At 32.8% G+C, this 24190-nt stretch overlaps 1 protein-coding gene across 2 annotated transcripts; it reads right to left on the bottom strand.

The window, feature by feature from the left end:
• Positions 1-5993: 5993 nt before the first annotated feature.
• LOC147410135 (hikeshi-like protein) lies at positions 5994-23794 on the bottom strand. 2 transcript variants are annotated; one of them, XM_086432371.1, is made up of 3 exons: positions 23588-23794; positions 23037-23512; positions 5994-6279 (listed from the first exon to the last, which is right to left on the bottom strand). In XM_086432371.1, exons 1-2 carry the CDS (start codon positions 23688-23690, stop codon positions 23049-23051), a joined length of 567 nt encoding a protein of 188 aa, XP_086288497.1. In that variant the 5' UTR covers positions 23691-23794; the 3' UTR covers positions 5994-6279; positions 23037-23048. The 2 variants fall into 2 exon arrangements, with proteins under 2 accessions (XP_086288497.1, XP_086288496.1); XM_086432370.1 differs by lacking the exon at positions 5994-6279 and adding an exon at positions 10211-10586 and having other exon boundaries at positions 23588-23791.
• Positions 23795-24190: the final 396 nt, after the last annotated feature.

The raw sequence follows: 24190 nt of genomic DNA, 5'->3' as shown, positions 1-24190 counted from the left end.
ACACATGGGCCCATGGGCCAGATTATGTCATCACATATGGATATCAAATGAATATTAATCAAGAAAATAATACAAAACCCATCACATCGAAATTAAGATGAAAGCAAACACATCACAAATATATTTGTAGAGATCATGACACATTATATGGGCATATAACACAAATAATAATTAATCTTATCCAACATTAAAAATGCCCACAAATTTGTTGTCTATGGTCCAATCAAGAGTTACTTTTGGGTGATTTAAAATAAATTGAGATTCCAATAGATGTTACATTGATGATAGAATGACAATGGTTGAGATGAGCTCAATCTCAGGAACATTAATTGTGCTAACATTAGATAAATTCGGATTTTCTGTGAATTAAGAAAATACAATCCCAACTTACATCGATGATATCTAAGGCTCCCGATAACGAAATCGAATGAACTAAAGTTCTAAATTAATCTACTCGATGAGATCTACATTTTATTAATAGGTTCCCAGACTTAATTCTCATTAGAATGTTCTGTAAAAACGTTTTAACATTGCTGTCCCAACCTTCATTCAAAAACAATTCCATATTTACAGATTGAACTTGCATCGATGATATCTAAGGCTTCCGATAACGAAATTGAGTGAACGCAGGTTCTAAATTAATCTACTCGATGAGATCTACGTTTTATTAAGAGGTTCTCAGACTTAATTCTCACTAGAATATTTAGTAAAAACGTTTTAACGTTGCTGTCCCAACTTTCATTCAGAAACAATTCCAGATTTACAGATTAAACTTGCATCGATGATATCTAAGGCTTCCGATAACGAAATTGAGTGAACTCAGATTCTAAATTAATCTACTCGATGAGATCTATGTTTTATTAAAAGGCTCCTAGACTTAATTCTCACTAGAATATTCTGTAAAAATATTTTAACGTTGCTGTCCCAACTTTCATTCAGAAATAATTCCAGATTTACAGATTGAACTTGCATCGATGATATCTAAGGCTTCCGATAACGAAACTGAGTGAACTCAGATTCTAAATTAATCTACTCGATGAGATCTATGTTTTATTAAGAAGTTCTCAGACTTAATTCTCATTAGTCTCCCATACTTGGGATTTTCAAGTTTGATCCTCAATAGTCCCCAGCGGAGTCGCCACTGAAAGCGCCCTCGATCCGTCGGAGTGCGCGGACCCGCTTTTGACCCTTGAGGTTTGGGAGTCGCCACCTAGTTATTACGGTCTAGGAACCAAACTGACTCTAAAAAAAGCAAACTAATCTACGAAAGAGAAAAAAAGTCCGAGGATCACGTTACGGGGTTGGAAGGTGTTAGGCACCAACCCCGCCCGGCCAAAGCCGGTCTCTACTAACTTTCCAAATAAATCACATTGCTAAAAACCTAGATAAAAATAAAAATAAAAATTTTATACCTTTCCGATAGCAAGGATTTTGCTCCCTCAGATATGACAAAAATAGCTCTTTGTACCGTTATTCCTTGCTTCGTTCTGTCTCCGGATTTGATTTTGGTTCTCCGAGATCAAGGTATCTCCTTATTTTTGGATCTGAACTCTTCAAGTTTGTTGCGGATTTGAGGGTTGTTTTTGAAGGGCTTTTAGTGTTTTCTAGGCTAAAATTGAAGGAGGGATGTTAGGTAAGGAGTTGGGGCTCCAAAACTAGGGTTTATGGGAGGCTATGGGGGCTTCTAGACCTACTTCTCTTAGGGTTTATGATTTTATCCGAAAATAGGGTGTGAGCACCTCTATTTATAGAATTTTTTAAGGGTTGATTTGGATAGAGTTAGTATTTAATTAGAGTTCTTTCAGTTAGAGTTGTGTTTTAGTTAGAATTGTTTTAGGTAGAATTGTGTTTTAATTAAAATTGTTTTAGGTGGAGTTGTGTTTTAGTTAGAACTCTATTAGATTGAGTTATTATTTAATTAGAACTCTATTATGACTTTTGGCCTTATTTGATTGACTTTTAATATTTTGACTTTAGTCTTAATTGATTGACTTTTAATATCTTGACTTCAGTCTTGTTTAATTGACTTTAATTTTGACTTCAGTCTCACTTGATTGACTTTAATACCTGACTTCAGTCTTGCTTGATTGATTTTAATTGTTTGAGACCCTTCCTCCATTATTTCTTTAATTCTTTGGGCCCCCAATGGAGGGGTCCTTAAAGAAATATCTCACGAACCCTCAACAATTTTACTTGAAAGTCCGATTGATCGATTTTTTTAATTCAACTTTTTAAATTAATTTCATTAATGTTTTACTTTAATTATTTAATATTTGATTTATTAATTTAAAATTTTTTTAATTATGAAAATTGTGAAATTACCGTTTTGCCCCCGGAGAGGACTTTTCACGTTTAAGTCGATTTTTAATGTTCTCGGATGTTTTAGAATCAATTTTTCGTAAGAAATTCAATGGAAATATTAGTTGTGTCATTTATAAATTTTTGTGTGAAATGATCGTGAACTTTATGAGGGGCATTTTCGTAATTTTGTCGAATTATGTTAAAATTGGTGAAATGATTTATTTGGTTTCGATTTGTTATTTTATGTGTTTGAATGGATTTTCCTAAGCGTAACGTAGGCTCTAGGGTTGTTTTGATGTTAGGGGTATTTTGGTAATTTGATCAATTTTTAGTGATTTTTATCATGAAACTTCTTTTTGGGTCTGCAAGATAATGATTTCTATGTTTCTGGAGTCGTATTTTCCTAGCGTAGCATGGTTTCTAAGATTTTTTCAGTTCGAGATACCTCATCTGGATTTCTGAAATATTTTTGGTAACAAAATAAAGCAATGGAAATAACATCCATCATTGGGAATCATTGCGATTGGGTTGACGAGTTGATTAATCAGGCGGATGCAAAAATGGGGTGTCTACAATGCTGAACTTATTGTTCAAGTTTTCCATAGTGTTAACTAAATTAGTCATTACATTTTTGAGATCAGGATCACTTTTGATCTCGTACATACCTGGTTTGTTGGCTCCAAAGTCACTTCTATCAAAATCCTCTAAATTTGTGTTCCAGTTCCGAGCATTTTCATCGAATTTTATGAGAAACTCATAGACTTGATTTAGAATTTGATTCATGAATTTTTCTTTATGCATAAATTCTAAAATGATACGTTGGTTTGTAGTAAGACCATAATAAAAGAAATTAACTAGTTGGGCTCTACCAATCCTATGATGTGGGCATTTTACAAGCATGTTATTAAATCTTTCCCAGGTTTGAGAAAATTCTTCATCGACTCTGCCCTTGAAATTCCTAATGACATTTTTGACTTGTTATGTTTTTTTTCCATTTGAAAGAATTTGGCCATGAATTTTCTTGATTACTTGTCCCAAGTGGTGATCAAGTTAGATCCCATAAAGTTCAACCATGCTGCTGCATGTTCTTCTAAAGATAAAGGGAATAAATTCAAATTGATATTTTCCTCATCGAGGCTACCATTTCGAAAGGTTTGACACAAGGTCAGAAATTTGTTTAAATGGTTATAGGGTTGTTTGCTCTCGAAATCATGAAACTTAGGGAACATATTGATGGTAGTTGTCCTAATTGCAAATTGTGCCACATTGGTTGCTGACAAGGCAATTCATGAAGGGGAAGTGGCTATAGTGGGGGCGAATAACTCATTTAGAGTTCGTTGATTTTCTTGGATAATTTGAGGTGGGACAATTGGTTGAGCCATCTCGGGTGGCTAAGAGATAGGTGAGGAATCAAATTTTCTTCTAATCCCTTGAAGTGGATGAGATCTTGTGATCTCGGGATCGAATGATTCAAGCAGATTCTTTTGAAATCTCCTACCTAACATATACTACCGATGCACAAGAATAGTAAGGAGAAATTTCACACTTGCTTGATGGGTTCCTATTAAACTGGACAACCCCTAACTATTTCAAAGGGATAGCTTGAGCCTCTAACCTAATTCTTTAAAATTAAAATCAACCAGTTTAATCCCCAGATAAGAGGTGGTATACGATGCTGAGAAAATGTACTCTTAAATCACCTCTTCGTCTAAAATAGACGTAGTCTATCTCCCTAGTATAACAGGGTACAACGGGACAGGATTGCGCTTAGGCACTGACTTCGATCAAGAAGTGTCATTGGTGCAACTCAGGCTAACTTTGCCAATTGAGCTCGATGGGACCTCTGATCAAGTGTAATTAGATTTTAATTAAATTTGTCTTGTGTGAATTACTTTCCTAATAGGATAAGAAATCGATGATGAAATTCGATTCTTATGTTGTTTTTGTCATCCTCATAAGGGTGCCCTTCTTACTAATGTGTAGTCGAAATTGTGCAATTAAGTCACTCAAATTCAATACAGAAACCCACTTACAATAGTTGCGTAGGGGTTTCAAGTTTTTACCTCCTGTTCTAGATGGATGCTGATTGAATTGAGTTTACTTAGGCTGTCGACACCAAACTTGGTGTACAAACCCGATGAGTCGAGGCAGTTACGTCCCACTATCGTCCTTCCTTAATTCTATTACATTCCAAGCCTTCTTGGATTAACGTTCAATTCCTACTAAAAAAATCAAAATATTGTTATTGCTGACAAAGGAACTGAATGCTCAATTGGATACAATTTCCAATTGAGTTGCTCCTTGTCAATTCCTTCTCCTGAAAATAGGGTAAAAATCTAAGTCAGGTCACCGAAAAATAAAATATTTCAATACAATCCTCAAATCCACATAAACCTACCCCAAAAATATGAAACACGTATCCTGAGATTTTACCACCGCGCGATAAAATTCAAACAAAAATGGATGAAATTTTACGGAGTAGTTCCTGATTGATTCAGAAATCGAATAGAAAAATTTTTGAAAATTTTTGTGTTCTTATGTGCGTTTTTCGACCAACAGAACTCTGATTTTTGTAACAAATCCTTGACAGATTTTTGTCAACTCCTTTTCCTAAAAACAACGGAAAAAATCCAAGCCAGGTCACCGAAAAATAAAATATTAGATTACAATCCTCAAATCCACATAAACCTATCCTAAAATATGAAAGGCGTATCCCGAGATTTTACCTCCGGATGATAAAATTTGAACAAAAATTGATAAAATTTTAGGGAGTAGTTCCTGATTGATTTAGAAATCGAATAGAAAAATTTTCAAATTTTTTTGTGTTCTTATGTGCATTTTTCTGCCAACAGACTTCAGATCTATTTAACAAATCCTCATCAGATTTTTGTTAAAAGATATTGGATCAAACCGTTGTCCTTAGCAGCGGTGCCAATTTGTTCAAACTGTAGATTATGATAAAATAAAGAACAAAAGAAAACCTTGACAAATAATGGTCGAACCACATAGACAACGTTAATCCATAAATCTTTCTACTTTAAATCTAATCCAATTTTAATAAGCGATTTAAAAATAATTTTCAAGATGAAACTATCTAAAATAAACTACTAAAGAAAAATATTTAAAATACGATGGAGAAATATATATCAGTTGAATTCACCTTCACAAGTTTTATTGATAATTTTTTATCTTCTATTTATCTCGATCTATTAAATTAAGATAATGTTTGTGGATCGAAAAATCAAACAATTAAAATAGAACCAAGATTGAAAATATGTAATAAATTAAGTCAAAATTATTAGACAAGTATTAATTGACTCTCTGTGAAGCATGGTTCATCTTGAACTTATTAAAGAATGAACCATCACAACTTTGAAAAATAATCAATATTTAACCCAATAATAATTTCCTAACAACTATTACAATAAATTATGAAGCAATTATGATAATACTAAAAACATTGACAAAGTCTTTCTCCGACTTCCTCAATCAATTTAACGAAGAAGTTAGCCGATGATTATTACAAGAACAATAAAATAAAATAAAATCAATATCATATAAAAGAGAAGAGAGTGTAAGAAAGAGATATTTTTATTGCTTCTTAACTTGAAATCGACAAGGATTCTTCGATTACAATTTCTGCAAAAACTAAGAAAAATAGGAAATAAATTAATATTCTTCTAATTCTAGATGATCTTAACTCTTGGTCTGGTTTCTTGTGAGAATTAGGATTTCGAAAATATTCTGTGTTTGCAAAAAATCATAAAGTCTATTACAAATGCTTTGCAGCCATCAATCTTTAGCACAAATCTCGAGGTTTAACTATTTTCTTTGATCGCGACACGCAAGGGGCCACCATTCCGTGGTCCATGTGGGCTTAATGGGTTTGAATTTTGGTCATTGGTCTTGTCTCAGATCTTGGGTCATAATGGAATCTTCATATTTTTTTGATTCACCTTGAAACTTTGCAACTTTCTCCTATTATACATAAATGACAGCAATTAGGTTCGAAATACATAATTTAATTGAAATTAATAATAAATATAAACTAATGATGAATTGTATCTAATTAGGGGATTTACTATATAATTTATCCATTAATTATATATAATTAAGGCTCTAAAAATCACTTTCTAGATCCTAATTAATAGTTATCTTTTTAGCTGAATTCAAACTAGTAGAATATACTTCTCTTGTGATCTTACACATATAGAACACTACCAAAGAAACCCATATGACAAATACCTCTGACCAACCACAAACCTAGGCAGAGATTCTCCAAGATCTACAAGACCAACTCTAAAGGGTGTAAAACTAGATGCAAAAGCAACAAGAAATAATAACGGCCTTGCTAAGATAATGCTAGACTGCAAACTCAACTAACCGGTCTAAGGGTAGAACTGCCTCAAGGCACAAACGATGTGTCCAATAACGAAGTGAAACCCAGAGTGGAGAATAACCCTCTCCAAGAAAATTTACATCAGAAGAAATGATGCCAATCTAGCTGACCATAAAATGCAGAACGAGCTAGAAAAACATAATAAAAAACTATAAACTAGTATAATAACAAAATAGTCGGAAGCAAGGGAAAATAACGATGAATTTGTCAATCGTGATGAAGTAGACTTGGTATTGAAGAAGCAGAAGGAAGAACTCAACATTTTAATGGCATTGGGAAAATGAAAGTCGCTTGAGCAACTTGCTCATTGGGTAATCAAATATCTGAAAGACTCACCATTCTCCCCTTAAATCATGGAAGAAGAAATACCACAGAAATATACATTCCAACTTAAAGAGTTAACATGGTTCCAAACCTCTGCGATTATAAACTCAAAGAGGCATATCTCTAAACTATCAATTTTTGACTTGCTCAGAATTATTCCAACTCAATGAGTTGATGTGGCGCCAAGCCACCATGACTATAAACTTGAAGATCTATAGCTTTAAACTATCTTCTGAGTTGCATGAATACAACTCCCGACTCAAACCAGAAAAATATTCAAATGCAAAATCTACAAATATATCACTAACCAATAAAGTCAATATCTCTAACAAAAGATTCAATAAATCAGAAAGCTACAAGTCAAAAGAGTCGACAACTCAACAATAGTATGCACACAGTACTTTAAGAACTGAAGCAATTGATTGAAAGTTATATGATTTTAAAAATTAAAGGAAACAAAAAGCTATCGAATTTAGGAACGGAATTTCTTCATTAAGGAAAAGAATTAATGAACACATCGATGATGCAAGCTTGGATGGAAATTAAGCCAACCTTAGAAGCCCACTGTTAATAACGATTCAAAGACTCTTTGAAGGATGGATTTGTATCCATTGAATTACAAAGACTATTAATATGGTCAACATGGGAAATTGATAACACTTCTAAATAAAAACCATATGCAACTTAATATAATCTTAAATGTCTAATATGCTCTTTTTCATAGTCTTAATAAGGAGATGATTTGGTGTCCTTTTATACGCTTTGTTACAACGCATCATATATAATACTCTATTAATTTTTAGTGTATATTTTCCTCCATTCTTGAATGTGTTATACCCCACTTAAGTCCCATGACCTTCTTATATTCATAGTTCTCCTCCTCCAATAGATCAATCTTTTGGAGCAATTGGTTTGATAGTATTAAAACGCTAGGTAGGTCAAAGGTTTGATTCTTTCCACCTTTACAGGTGAAGAGAAGTGTTGAGTGTATTTTTTCTTTCACTCTTTAGTGTGGCATACCCTAGTTAAGTCCCATGACCTCTTGTATTCATAATTCTCTTCTTCTCTGATGGATTGATCTTTTGGAGTAACTAGTTGGTTAACGGAATCCCTTAAGCTCATGGTAATCAAAGATCGATGAGTTTGACGAAATCTGAACCTCAATTAATTTCCTTTCTCCTTTTTATTAATTGCCTATGTTGTGGGTGATCAATTTCCCTTCTATTAATATGTTTTTTGACGAATTTGTCATAATGTATGATAGTTATCACATTTTTTTTTCTTTTTGTTAAGCAAGCAAGGGGTTAATGGTTAAAAGAAGGTGAAGGTGGGTATGACAAAATCTAAACCTAAGTCATGGGGTTAATGATTTTTTGACGCTCCCCACTGACGAACGCTCCCTCACATGGCATATGCTAGAACCATAGATTCTAATCCTTGGGATACACATCTGCACATGTTTATGAAGATGTACAATTGTGTATCCCAAAGGTAAAAATCTATGATTCTAGCCCATGTCACATCAAGGGATGTATGGGGTGTGTGTCAGAGGGGGAGTCAGAAAATCACGATTCCTCTAAAGCAGTGTTTGTTTGTATTATTTTTCAACGCTTATTGCTAAAAAAATAAATTCAGCATTTTTTGTCAAAGTAGCGCGTTTGTTTACTTTATATTTTCAGCACTTATTGCTGAAAATAAGTGAAAAAAAATTCAACACTATTTTGATGTTGAAAAAAAGTGCTAAAGCGATAAACACTTTGCTTTTTTCAACACGAACAAGTATACCTTTCGTTTTTTTTTAACAGAGACAAGTATGCCCTTATTCTTAAAAAGATATTACCTCTTATATCTCATAGATAAGTATATAAGCACCCCACAAATTAATAAACTCATACCATGACTAAATTATTTTGTCTTATATGAGTTAAAAGTTTTGGAATGAGTTGATTTTTTATGAGGATGATCTCCTCATTCATATATAAGCACTCCACAAATTAATAAACCCACACCATAGCTAAATTATTTTGTCTTATATGGGTTAAAAGTTTTGGAATAAGTTGATTTTTTATGAGGACGATTTCTACAATGAAGAGATCATTCTCACCAAAAATCAAGACATCCTGAAACTTCTAACCCTATCAAAACAAGTTCAAGAATCGTAAATCAACCTTTTTTTTTTTTTAATACTATTTTTGACGAATTACAAATTTGAAAATGAACTGATTTTTGGTGAGGATGATCTCTAAACCATATAGACCATCCTCACTAAAAATTTGTTCATTCTAAAAACTTTAACCAATATTAAAATAAATAAAAAATTGACTATGGTGTGGATTGCCCTTATTAATTCATAAGGTACTTCTATAATTACACATCCTTCATTTCCATCGAAAATTATTCATCCAAAATTAAATCCTTTTAATATTAATTTCAAATTTTGGTGACTTGTATGACATTATTATTTTTAATTTGAAATTTGTGAGCTTTTATAAATAGAAATTATTATTTATAAATTGAAAATTTGAGTATTATTTATTATTTAAAAATAAATTATATTTTAATTTTATAAGAAATAATATATTTTATTGTGTTTGATAAGAAATAGACATTTAAAACATGCAAACAATGTATAATATAATTATAAGGGTAACAAAGACAATTTACCAACTTCAGCAATGTGTAACAAACATGATTTAGCATCTAAACAAAACTTTTTCAAGACTTAAATTCAATGCTTTATACTATTTAACACTTTTTTTTTTTCAATTTAACAAACAGTACCTAAGTCTTTACCATGGCTACGTGACACCTTCATAGTATGCACACGGTACTTTAGCAATGCTGAATGAAAAACTGTCAATTTTCTCCGATTTTTACTCACCTAAATTTACTTTGGACTCCTCCCACCCCTAAAAAACAATGTTTGTGATTGAGAATAAGAATTAAAGCAATGAAACTTGAGAAAAGGATTGAAAAGAATAGCAAAACCAATTAAGTTCTCAAAGTTGGAAAGAAGATTAATCCATTATACTCAAACTCATTAATTGTTATACATTAAAACGGACCAATTAGTTGCACACTAGCACATCACTTCAATAATAATATTGTATTTTTTTTTTGTTGATAAACTGCGTAACAAAAACAAAACATTGCATTGCTTTTCTTTTTCTCGTTGAAAATCATAGATGACCCTAGACACCAAAGCTTCATAAACTCTAATTCAATTTTCAAAGCTTCATGATTTACTGTGTAAAAATCTATAGAAGCTCCTGATAATGGATAGGGTTGGCGTAAAATTTACAAGAACTCCTACTAGGGGTTCTTCATCCGTAGTATTGGAGTAAAATTCTTTCATAGGATTTAACAAATGGGGATAAAATGGAAAGCTGGAAGTCCCTCTAGCTGGGGGTTTGTAACACATTACACACTACCGTGCTCTACAGCAAACATCCCCTAATGATCCCACTCTGTGGTGGCTCACTCCAGTACCTTCTCTCGGGCCCCAGATAGTTGTTAGTTGTTTACGTGACGGCTTTAACTCTGGCACCCATTTGATGCGAACCTAACCAAGACACCAAAAACACCTTATTGTCAAATAATGCTGAAAGCTAGTCATCTCAGTTGGGTCATAACTGTGCAGGGCTGGCTCAAAAATATGGCAAAAGTGCAGTGTAACAAACGGCTTGGTCAACAAAAGAGGGAAAGGGGGTTTAATTAGGTAACAGGAAGGGAGAGGCAATCATACATACAATTATCATCCATCTATCCCGAGAAGAGTAGTAATTATCGAGTTCTAGAGATCGTCGTATAGGAAAGAATGGTTTTCCAATGGTTAGAAGTCAATGAAGCAGATGGATTTGGAATAACCACCACTCATTGAATTCAAGGGCGTGAATGATCACCCGAAAAGATTTTCTTAATAAATAAAAAATATTTCTAACAAAAATGATCTGAACTAGAGATTTGGGTGGATGGAAATGTGTAAGGCACTCACCTCTTTCCATCTTCCAACAGTTAGTTACCTGTGACTTAAACATTTTAAGAAGAATAGAAGAAAAGATATGGGCAAAATTAAATAAGACAATACTACTGATTAAGGCAAATACTTAAGGGGATGGTAGCAACACAAGGGAATAGAATGACTTCTAACACCTGAAGAGATGGCAGCTGCACAACAATAGACCCACACAATTGCATGGCAAAGCATCTGATTTTTCAAGGGTAGGAAGTAATCTCTTGAAACAAAGATAATAAAGCTCAAAGGTTTTTGTTTCAAGTGGAAAGAAAACTTGTAACAAATGAATCAAGGAGAATAATTTCAGCCTACATGAAAATGCTTATGAATAACCACTAATGAAGTTTTTCCCATGCAAGGGGAGACCGGACATAGTTGGGCAAGGGCAACACCACCATGCCATAAGGCACTGAACCAAACCACAAACTTGAGAGAGCCAAGGATGTATAACACTAGACCAAATTCAGTCTAAAATAACTCTTACCTCTGTACCAAGCTGGTATGTTCCTTTGAACCAGGAATCAGGAATCGCTCCAAGATATGTTACCTAAAACCAATCCAACCTGATGTAATCACCAAGACCAGTCCATGCATGAAGGTCTCATTATATGGTAACAGATTTATACAAGTGTTTCTTTGCATTTCTACACATTTTCTCTCCAAGGACGGTTATGGTTTTTACACAATAAAGGGATGAGTTCATTCTTCGAAGATCAAATAGTCTCCATGTTCCCATGCTTTAGGTTTCTAACACCAGTCCTGAAATCCCTTCAGTACCAAGAATTGAACTTCAACCACAATCTTTGGCTGAGGGTTATATACCCATCATTGTTGGTTTTTCTACATGCTTCAACCAACATCCCCAATTTGTTCGAGTCCATCCATTCAATCCCATCTTAGTAAAATCTCATTATAATATTGGACACTCCCAAGCTCTAGGATTCTTATATCAGTCATAAAACCCCTTCTGCATCGATAATTGAGCTTTAACCATTATCTTTGCATGAGGGTTATCTATTCACTTGTTGGTTGTGTTGCATGCATTCACCACCATCCCTAATTTGTTCAACTCCATTATTTTGGGTAAGACTTGTATCTCGAGTACCGATCTATAAAATTATAAAAAAACTTGTATCTCAAGTTGCATCACACTTAGTTACGTTACTTGCGAGATCAAAGTTCCCATATTGGTGATCTACATTGTCCCCTCTATTATGCTTTACAATTACACATTGTAATCTATGCAATTAGGGATTAAGCCCCATTTGGATATATATTAAAAAGTATAAAATAATTGTTAAAGAAAGTAACTTTGAAAGAAAGTAATTTTTAGAAAGTAGAAAGTAATTTCTTTCTACCTTTTAAAAGTTAAAATTTGAACTTTTTAAAAGTTATTTTTTAAAATTAACCTAAACAAGCTTTTTATCTTTTCAACTTTTAAAAGTTTTTTAAAAAAAAAAAAAAAAATGTTAGTTGTTTTAAGTGTCCATTTGAATACACTAAAAAGGTAAATATTTTTTTTTTTTTTTTTTACTTTTGAAAGTTGGAAAGTTAAAAAGCTTGTTTGAACTAATTTTAAATAATTACTTTTAATAAGTAAAAAAATCTTAACTTCTTGAAAAAAAAAAAAAAAGTAAAACTACTTTCTATGTTCTAAAAGCTACTTTCTTCCACAATTACTTTATAGAACTTAATTGTATTCAAACAGGGCCTTAGTAAAGTTGATCAATTGGAAATTCCTTTTTTGTGGACCATTCTTAAACCTGAATTTCAATCCTTGTTGAGGTTCCAATTTCACTGCAGTTACCATGGATATACAAGGAGTTTGTGTACAAGTGTTCACCAACAAATCAACCAGACTACACAAGATTCAGCAATGTATGTAAATCCAACTGCAACACTCCAAAACCTTCTAATTGGAAGCACATATATTGTTCCCTTTGTTTTAACCATAATCATGAAGATAACTAGAGAGCTGTTCATAATTATCCCCCACTTACTTGAAAGGTTTGATGGTCCTACCTTGGATCTTGAAAATGACTTAATGGATTTCTACGACAATGTATAATATAACAGAACAAAACAACTAATCTCTCGGAAAGTGTACAACAGACATCTCCAATATTCTCTCAGTCTACAAGTTTTCTCTCTCCATTGTGCCACAACTCAGTCCACTAGAAAGTCACCCTCCAATATGTAGATATAGAATAGCGTACATATACCCAAGCCAAAAGAAAATTTCTTTTCCATGATAAATATATGCAATTCTTTGAAATTTAATTAACCGGTCTTGATGAAACAGTTCATACCTTTAAGAAGTGATCCATTCTTATTCCACTCTCCATCTGCGTGTTAAGGCACATAGTTTTCTTGCATGGGATTGAATGTTGCATTGCCAAGGTTCAATGTTACTTAAATATATGACATTGTCAAAGCTATAATGGAGTTGCTATGTAAGGGCTTGAGTTGTAGTGCTTAGCTTTTCAGCCTTTTCCTATTTTTTTAAAGGTAACTTTCAAGTCAATCTCTAATCCCAAACTTAGTACTAGACAAAATCTATCATCATATCTCCAAACAATGGTTAGAGTTATTCAACAAGATAACAACAATCATTTCATCAAAAATGTGTATTTTATTTTCAGATGAAGTTACAAGAATGCGGTTTTGTGTGTAATTGCCTCTAATTGTTCTTGTTTCATCTGTTCAGACCATCCATACATGGCAATCTGCAAAGATTTCAATTCTTCCATCTTTCAGTAGTAGTAGATTACTCCATGGAACCAAGGCCTAAAACAAGGATGAATCAAGTGATACTACCACCCAACAAAGTATGTTTTCCATGTTTTTAAGCATGAAGGGATGGGACAACTTGCTTCAACAACCCAAGGCGTGAGATGTAAACTCAAGGCAAGTACATAAGAGCTCCATGAGCATGCACTTTTAGATGAAGGCTAGAAATAATAGATAATACAATAAATTTAGTAAATGAGATGAATTTGATAAATAATGAAAAAAAGAAAAGACAAGAAACAGGGACATGTTGGGACGTAGGAATTGCACAGAGTTGGAGTTGTAAATCCCGCCTCTTAACTCCATGTGAGTGATTGGATAGAAAACTTCTAGGAGTTGCAACTCCAAGGACTTTATCAACATTTTATTTGAGGGAAGTTGAAAATCTGACCTCAATAGGTCAGAGTCAACTCCATGCAAAAATAAACCGAACTCAAGTCCATCCAATTCTAGATGGAGTTGACAAAATAACAAGGCGAGAAATGCTGATTTCTCTTCCGTCCCAGGCATGGTTTAAAATATTGGAATGTATCAGTCAATGTGCATCAGTATTGACCAAGACCGATATGAAACATTGAATGTTTAGGGAATGTATTAGTCTGTAGTGATACTGTTTCGTTTATTCATTAACCAAGACATTCAATTGATATGATATTTTAAACCATAGTCCCACGTAACTCTTTTTTTTGTTTAATAAGTGTCCCATGTAACTCTCTCTCTCTCTCATCTCTGAACCCAAACCAAGAAGTCACCCCTCTTTTTTCAATATTTTTACATCAAACCAAGGTTCCAAATTTTTGAACATCGAATCATGAATTCTTTAATTTTCTAGTGTACATCTTGTCGTGAAGAAAAGTTGATAGTTCTAAGAGTTAGTAATCACCATGTTCTTGTTTTGGAACCATGACGGTCCAAAATGTGAATTTTTTTATAAAAAGAAGGATAAGTGTCCTCAAGGAAAATACAAAAGAAACAAGAAAATGAGGCTAAGCTCTCCCTCTACAAACCAAATCCCACCTATATAGTAAATTCTACTCCTACAAACCATCTCCAAAAAATATTCCTCTAAATTCCTTGAAGTTCCTCCTCAAATAGAAAATTAACCCTATAATGGATATAATGACCTCGAGCAAGGGATGCACCTTTCCTTCAAAGGTCGTGTTGTTCTGTTCCACCAAATACCCCAACACACGGTAAACTCAAATTTTTTTATGAGAAAATATCTTAAAGGTGACAATGGTCACGACACTACAGAAGCATACCTCCAATTTAACTCTTATTTTGATACAGAAATCCCCATCATCCTATTCCATGCAATATAACTTCATGCATATTACTTAAACATGGTTGGGATGTGACAGTCACAAAGCACTCCAAAATCACACCTCCACTTCAACTAACTTTATTCCCATGCCCAAATCCTCATTGCCCTAATCAAAACACTCAACTTCGTACATATCAAGGAACCATGAACTAAACAAGAAGTAAAATCCTAGAAAAAAAAAAAAAAAAGAAAAGAGAAAAAGAAAAGAGTCACATCCATAACAGCAATATTAATTTTGAGAAACCAATCATAACACTTGTATCATTTCTAACAAGGATAGCCCATAACCATGCATTTTATAAAATATGCACAAATAATATGTTGAAATGACCACTACAATTATCAAATCCTGCAAACCAAAAAATTGGGGAAGCATAGGTTCCAAACGTATATTCAACATTTATTACTGATCGAGGCTACTGCTACTACATTCTTACAAATGCATCTCTTATTAGTTTTTCCACCCATCAATCTTATCATCCTCATTTCTCATGGTATTCTATCTCACCGGTCTTTCAACCTGATATAACTAAAATAAACTTTAAAAAGTAATCTATTTATATTTTACATTTGTCAAACATTCTAAAATGTTCAATCTCTTTTCAGAGCACTTTATAAAATATCTTTCTTGTCAAATTGTAAGATCTCATAACTTGCATCAAAGTAGTTCTTGATATACCTTGTTAAAACATTACAGAAAGATTCATATGCTTTAACACAAGCAAACATTCATTTATCATAAATACATCTTTTAAATCAAAACTCATGTAACTTCATCAAGAGTATTTTCTCAAAATAAAACTTATAAATAAAAATAGTTTCTTAAAAAATATAATCTAAATAAAAGATTTTTTATTATTATTATAAAACTCTAGAATTACCTAATCATAAGTTGCAGATACAATGGCTAAATTGCCATCTTCTCCTTTTTCTTGCACTCCCCTTTTAAAATAATAATCAAAACTAATTTTATTAATAACATTTACAACTCTTTTACAATAAACTCATCTTATAGCTTATGTATTAATAATCTAGGTAATACTAGAACGTATCAGTCAAGTAGAATCCCAACATGTAATTTTCAAACATCCTATCCATCCATCCACTAAAATCCGAAGTTCTAATTCTTCTTCTACATTCTAAACTATAATCCTAGTAGTTTCATAATCTTACTATGACAACATATATTTTCAAAACCTGTAATCTCCCATTAGCCTTTCTAAAGAAATATATATATATAATTTGATGGAACTTTACTAGCAACTGATTTTTAACATTCTACCATAACAATAAGTTTGCTAAGCTTGGCAATTTTAAATACCTAATCTAAACCTAAATTTAACCTAACTACTTTCTTTAGCACTTTATAAACATGACTTTATACATGCTTCACATCTATTCCCACAAAGTTTTAAAACAAATACCTACTATTGTATTCCACCATCTAGAAAATAAAAATTTTCAAAATAATTTAACTTAAGAATGACCAAATCAATTGAACAATCATTCACAACTCACAAGTCTATAAATAATAATTTACATGCTTCTGGAACAACAACTTACTTCCCTCGAATTACAAAAAATTGATTTAAATCGTCCATTTACTCAAAGATTGAATCCTATGTATAGAAAACTTCAACATCTAAATCTTTAATCCTCTATATACAACTAAAAGCTCTAATGAAATTACTGCTTACTCATATATTCTTTAAAAAACAAAACCTAATTAACTCCAAATTTCTATGACTTAATGGTCTAACCCTAATTAACAAATCTAAGGTATGAGAAAGCCCTAATGAAAACAATAACTAAAAAAAATTCATACCTAGGTCGCAAGACTCGAAGACAATCCCCTCCCTTCTTTTTCTTCTTCTAATCTCTCTCTCTCTCTCTCAAAACTCTTCGATCTCTCTCTCAAACCCTGAAGTTTCTGACCTCACTCTTGAACTTTCTCGACTTCACTGGAATTTTGTACAAGAAAAAGGATTTAAACCCTTTTCCCAACTTCTAACCAAATATTTATCTAGATCATTATATTATTTTTTTCAAAAACTAGTTATTATCAACATTTTTTTTTTTTTTGATAGAGTGGTATCAACTTCTTCAATCTCTAGGAACTTTTTTTCCAAGGCCTATTGTTAAGAATATTGAATTATTTTTCTCATTAATAACATTTAACCAGTCAAAAAACCATATGCTTCAACTCGCATTGAATGTTGGACCATTCATTGAAGATAAAAGTGCATCGAACCCATATGAAGCCTTACCATGAGCATATTATATCCATTGGGCAAATAATGGGTTTGATTAAGATTTATTTATTTGGAGAACCAAAAGCCAACATGAGATCATCATGAACATATATATTTTAAAAAAACAAAAAATGATCCCTAGAGATTGAACAAGTTGATAAGAACTAGATTTGGAAAAAAATACTAAAATATAAAGATAGTCATATATTTGGTTAAAAGTTGAGAAAGGGTTTAAAGCCCTTCTCTTGTACGGAATTCAACAGAGGGAGAGAAAGTTCGAGAGTGAGGTCGAAACCTCAAGGGTTTGAGAGAAAGATTGGAGAGGGGTTTTGAGAGAGAGAAAAAGAGAAATCGGAAGGGAGAGATGTTAAAAGAAGAAGAAGTGAGAGCATTGGCTTCGAGTCTCACAACCTAAGGTATGAAATTTTAGAAGAAGAAAAATATTAGCTATCATTTTCAATAGGATTTTTTAACGTAAATTTGGGATTAATTGGGTTTTGTTTTTATAGAATATATGACTAGGTAGTTGTCAAGAATGACATTTAGAAAATGGACTAGAAATATATTGAACATTTTTTTAGCAAGATTTTGACACATGTAACATATGAATAAAATCAATTTAATACAGTTACAAGATTTTATGATTTTTGACAAGAATGATGTTTAGAAAATCTGGAAATAAATTGAACATTTATTTAGCATGGTATTGACACATTTAATATATGAGTAGAATTATTTTAATACAAATTACAGGATTTTATGATTTTTGACTAGAAAATGATTTGGAAATAGATTAAACGTTTTTTAGCAGGGTTTTGACACATGTAACATGAGTAGAATTATTTTAATACAAGTTACAAGATTTTATGATTTTTGACAAGAATAACGTTTAGAAAAAGATCTGAAACTAGATTGAACATTTTTTTTAGCAAAATGTTGACATATGTAACATATGAGTAGAACTACTTCAATACAATTTATGAGACTTTACAATTTGACAAAAATGAAATTTTATAAAATGACTTGAAAAGAGATTGAACATTTAGAATGTTTGATACATGTAACATATAAGTGGATTACTTTGAAAAGTTTACTTTAAAGTTGTATCATGTCGATAGACCAATGAGATAAAATACCATAGAAATGACAGAGAGATCCCTTGGGTGTAAGGACCCACAAGATGTACAGTACCAGGATTAAAGAAAGCTTACAAACTACCCTAACAGTTGTTGCAACCAGACAACTAGAGTCTAGTAGGTTAGGATAATCTCTAGTGGCTGGGAAAAAGTCATACTCAAGATGAAGCTCTTGAGTTAACCCAATTTAGTTGTATGCAAAGAAAGGATCTGGAGAGATCATTGTACCCGGATCTCTCTATGACGACCATACTAATGATCGAGGCTATTGAAAAACACATTCTCATCCATTATATGATAGCATTTGGTATTTAGTGCTGATTAAATTGAATGGTGGCTTGGATAGCTAAATGTGTAGCTAATTGTTTAAGAGAGAATGAATATAAAAAAAATTGCAACGATCATGAATCATAAGTATTTGAACCAAATTTTCATATTTGTCTCATGGTTTCTTTTCATACAATTCTGCTTTTTAATATAACTGATGCGATTTGCACAAATATGATTGAAGGAAATCAATATTTACATTATTTGATTTATTGTTTACGTTTAAAAAATATTCTCTGCAATTTTATTGGAATAGTGTTTTTAAGCAACCAACCTACGATTGCTATTTAAAACTCTATACATAAGTTAGATTTAGTGGCTGAGCTTTACCCAAAGCCTAACCTCCTTCATATCTCCCTTGTAAATTAAGTTGAAATTGGAAGACACAGTCAGCTGTAGAACATAAGCTCTTTTTGTGTAGGTACTTTTGTGTAATGTAATATGTGCATTAAGTTTGGAGTTTTGTACTTAGAAAGTCAGTTCTGATCATAGTTTGGTAAGTGGAACTGGATGTAAATATAGTTTAGATACTATGAAACTTCAATTTTTTATTGTAAATATTGAGGAAATGAACGTAGATGGTGTTTACAAGTAAGAAAAAAAATTTAAGTATGAAGATACAAAGGAAACTTTGTTGAATTTTTCTAAAAAGTTTAATACATCTTTAAGAAGTTATCAGATATCACTCCTCGTGATCTGGAAATTAAGATAATTAAAATTCCAAATCTTGGGGCATGACATCATAGATCACTAAAATTACCAAAGATCCTTTTTTTTTTCTTTTTATATTTCAAAAACGCCAAATAAACAATCTAAAACTACAAAACAGCAAATATATATCTCACTGAAATTAAAACAAAACAAAATAAGAATTAGAATTGTAACATATTATTTTGGGGAAGACTTGTATCTCAAGTTGCTTCACGCTCAATTATGGTACATGCAAGATCAACAATCCCATATTAGTGATATGCATTGTCCCCTCCAATTTTCCTTTACGATTGTATACTGTAATTTATTCAATTGGAGATCAGATCATGTTTGGATACAAACTAGAAAGTAGAAAGCAATGTTGTTAAACAACACATGCAACCATGTGCGACCAACACATGTTTTTCGCATATGCAATTTCGCACATCACATATGCTGCAAGAAAAAAAATTTGAAAAATGTCATCACACAAATTGCATATTGGCAAAGAGCATCATTTGGGGTATGCGACTATAGCATATGCAATTTTCACTTTGAAAATAGCATATACAATCACATATGAGAATATGCAACCGCATTTGAAGACACTAGTAGAAAGTAATTGAGGAAGTAAGTAACTTTGGAAGAAAGTACTTTTTAGAAAGTAGAAAGTAATTTCTTTCTACTTTTTAAAAAGTCAAAAAAATGATATTTTTTACTTTTTAAAAGTCATTTTTTAAAATTAACCCAAACAAGCTTTTTAACTTTTCAAAATAAAAAAAATTTACTTTTTAAGAGCCCATTCGGATACACTAAAAAAAATTCAACTTTTTAGCTTTTAAAAGTCAAAAAGTTAAAAAACTTGTTTGGATTAATTTTAAAGAATTACTTTTAAAAAGCAAAAAAATCTTAATTTTTTAGTAAAGGAAATTACTTTCTACTTTCTAAAAGTTACTTTCTCCCAAAGCTACCTTCTACCACAGTTACTTTTTAATATGTATCCAAATAGGACCTAAGTATATCCAAATGGGACCTTAGTATAGTTGATCAATTGGAAGTTCCCTTTTTGTGGACCATTCTTAAACCTGAATTTCAATCCTTGTTGAAGTTCCAATTTCACTGCAATCACTATGGATATACAAGGAATTTGTGGTACAAGTGGTCACAAATCAAACAGACTCCACAAGATTCAGCAACATATCTAAATCCAACCACAACATTCCAAAAAGTCTATACATTGGAAGCACATATATTGTTCCCTTTGCTTGAACCCAAAAAAGTACCAGTACCCACACACCAAGAAAACATCTTCCCATAACTAAAATTCTACTCAAGCCTAGAGTTCATAGACATGCCTCATCAAAATTATTGTAACTCGAGATAAACCACATAGAGAGGATGTAGCTAGACAGATCCTATGAAGGGACCAATAAACAACCACCTCATCATAATCATGAAAATAACTAGAGAACTATTTATAATTTTCCTCCATTTATATTTGAAAGAATTGATGGTCCTATCTCAGGACTTGAAAATGACTTCATAAATTTCTACAACAATGTATAATATAATAGAACAAAACAACTACTCTATCAAAAAAATGTATAACAAACAAATCTCCAATATTTCTCTCATTTTTTTTGTTTGATAAATAGACCAAATTATATTAATAGAAGACCAGTTGAGATAACCAACCATAATAAAGGTTACAAGATACAACTACTAAGCGTAATTAGACAATTTTAACTTGAACATAAAGACTCCCATTTGAACACAAAATCGTCAAAGAACACCCATTTGAAATCCGGGCCTAATTTGCACCAAAAAATCAGAAAGCCTAACACCTCCAATATAAGATCTTGAAGCTTCGTGGCACGATCATTGAACACTCTTCGATTTATTTCCCTCCATAAGACCCAGCATATGGCAAAGGGGATTAGTGACCAAAGGTACTTTTTCCTACCCAAAAACACGTTATGGTTCCACTCTTGGAAAAGGGGCAATACCGAATTCAATAACATCCATGCACACTAAAATAGACTTGAGAAGTGAACCCATACTTTATGAACAAGTGGGCAATGAATCAGAATGTTGGAAGTGGACTCCCCATTTTCTTTACACAAAAAGCAAAAATTTGGCCCATTGAAGCCCCTAGCCATAAGATTATCAAAAGAAAGATTTTCACCCAAAACGGCCAACCAAATAAATAAGGAAACTTGTGTAGGTACCTATCGATCACAAATGGGTCCCATTAGGAACGGAGATAAACCCGATGGAACCAAAGAAGAGCGGAATGAGCTCATAGAGAAAATTTTGTCTTCTGTGCATGTCTATACCCTTTTGTCACACCTAGCTAACTCCACGATTGAATGGTCCAACTTGAAAGTCAACTCTACTAACTCCTGAATTTCCCAATCATTAAAATCCCTTCTGAAGTCAAAGTTCCAAGAATTCCCTGTCTCGGAATGATTCAAAAACTAAATGATCAGATATTCCTTTTTCAAGTATAGTGCATAGAGCCTCAGAAATTGGGTGGATAAAGTAGAGTTACCACACCGACAATTCTCCCGAAATCGAATGCTCTCCCCATTCCCACATTTAAATGCCACCAACTCTTCAAATTTTGCATTAACGCTCATAATTCCCCTCCACAAACTACAACCATAAGGAGACCTCACTTCTTTACTCTCCCACCCAAGTAATTTTTCCCCATATTTTACCTTAATAATTTTTCTCCACAAATTTGACCTCTCCTCCTGAAACCTCCATAACCATTTTCCTAGAAGTGCCACATTAGGCAACTTAAAACCTTTGATACCTAATTCTCCATTCAATCCAATGAACCTTTCTCTCATTCAAAATTTAACAAATGATACTTTTATTGGCCTTCAACCAACCATATAACAAACTAAAGGAACAGCCTATGAACCATCAACCCTTTGAAACATCTTCCATATAATAAGACATAAGTTGCCTTTGCACAACTCAAAATTACAAACACTAATTTTTAACCCAATTCAAATAAGCCCAAGTCTTCTATGATTATCTTTGCCCCTTTGAACATAGTTTTCTCCAGCTTTGGTCTCTTTTTCCCATCCAAATGTAAAATTGACGAATAAATCATCTATCACTGAAATTAGCAAAGATCCTTCCTTTTTTTTTTTCATTTCATGGCAAACAAATTAACAATCTAACAATACAAAACAACAGATATATAACTCATTATATATATACATATATACCAAATTAAAACAAAACAAACATTACAATTGTATCGATTTTACGTACTAACACGAACGAATTAATGACAAGAAACCATCCATTAATGAAATACCAAAGATATTTCCTTTTAATTTTTCAAAAAAAAAAAAAAAAAACTACAAATTTAACAATCTAAAACTACAAAACAACAGATATATATATATCACTGAAATTAAAACAAAATAAACATTAGAATTGTATTGATCCAACAATTTACCTAAAGATCACATCACAAGACGAAACCCTTCAAGTACTCCGGATCTCGCTTTGCCCTCTCTTGAAATTTCTTAAACCATCTATCCATTATATCCATTGGAACAACAAGACGACTTCCATCAACACCACAAAACGATTGCATGAAATTGAAGAGATTCTCACCCACTTTGAGCGCCAAATGTTCGATCTTTTTCCCAGCTGTGACATCAAGAGAGGGAAGAGAAGATAGATCTTCAACAGAGACACCGATCTTAGCTGAAAGAGGAGCAGAATCTGTGGAGGTGAGTTGCATCTGTCCTCCTGGTTCGGGCCATGGAAGAGAGAGAACGGCTGAAGGTCTAGAGAGAGAAACAGCGCCACAGAAGAGAAAAGAAGAGCCTGGAGACTGTATGTAGACAGCTAGGGCTTTTTCTGGTGGGAGAGAGAAACTGTTGAGTAAGAAAATGCAGAGTTCTTGTACTTGATCGTATGCCTCCCCTGCGCACGATAGAAAATTCGGGTTAAAATGCACATGTGTAGAGAGAGAATGTAGAGAGAGAGAGAGAGGTATACCTACGAAGGTGTTCATGTCGAGAATCCAATGAAAGGTGTCGATTTGAGAGAAGGTGGAGATGTCGATGGGAAAACTTCGATTTGGAAAAACAACTCCAAACATATCTTCTTCAATTATTCTATTTTTTCTTTTTTTCTGAGGGAGAAAGAAAGAGAGTGTCTTGATGAGTAGTAAAAGCAGAAGAGATGAGTGATGTTTTTGTTTTCGAAAGTAGAAGAATCCAGTAACTTCTAGAGTATACGAGGATGATCATGATTATGGTTTTAAAAGTTAAAACTCGGAGTCCGATTCGACTCATATGTTAAGAACGGAATCGGAGGAACTTCTAGTCACTTATTCTTATCCGATTTCTTAAAATTTGTCTGAGTCCACTGGTTGGAATCGGTTTTGGTGTCATTTACACCCACCCATGGGTTTAAAACTCGTTCGAAATCGAAATGTATCACCCAAGTTAACTTGGTATCCTGGTTGGACGAGACAAACGCACAAACCCATTTGAGACAATTGCGAGATGTCTTAGACGAGATTTTACAAAATCTTGATCAAGTTAAATGAGACAAATGAGACAGTAGGGTTTTCAAGCTTGAAACCCTATGCTCTCA

The sequence above is a fragment of the Akebia trifoliata genome, chromosome 2 (assembly GCF_017979445.1).
Source record: "Akebia trifoliata isolate Shusen 1 chromosome 2, ASM1797944v1, whole genome shotgun sequence".
In the NCBI taxonomy this organism is placed as follows: domain Eukaryota; kingdom Viridiplantae; phylum Streptophyta; class Magnoliopsida; order Ranunculales; family Lardizabalaceae; genus Akebia; species Akebia trifoliata.
The sequence above is the reverse complement of the archived record's forward strand: the minus strand, read 5'-3'. Positions and strand labels throughout refer to the sequence as shown.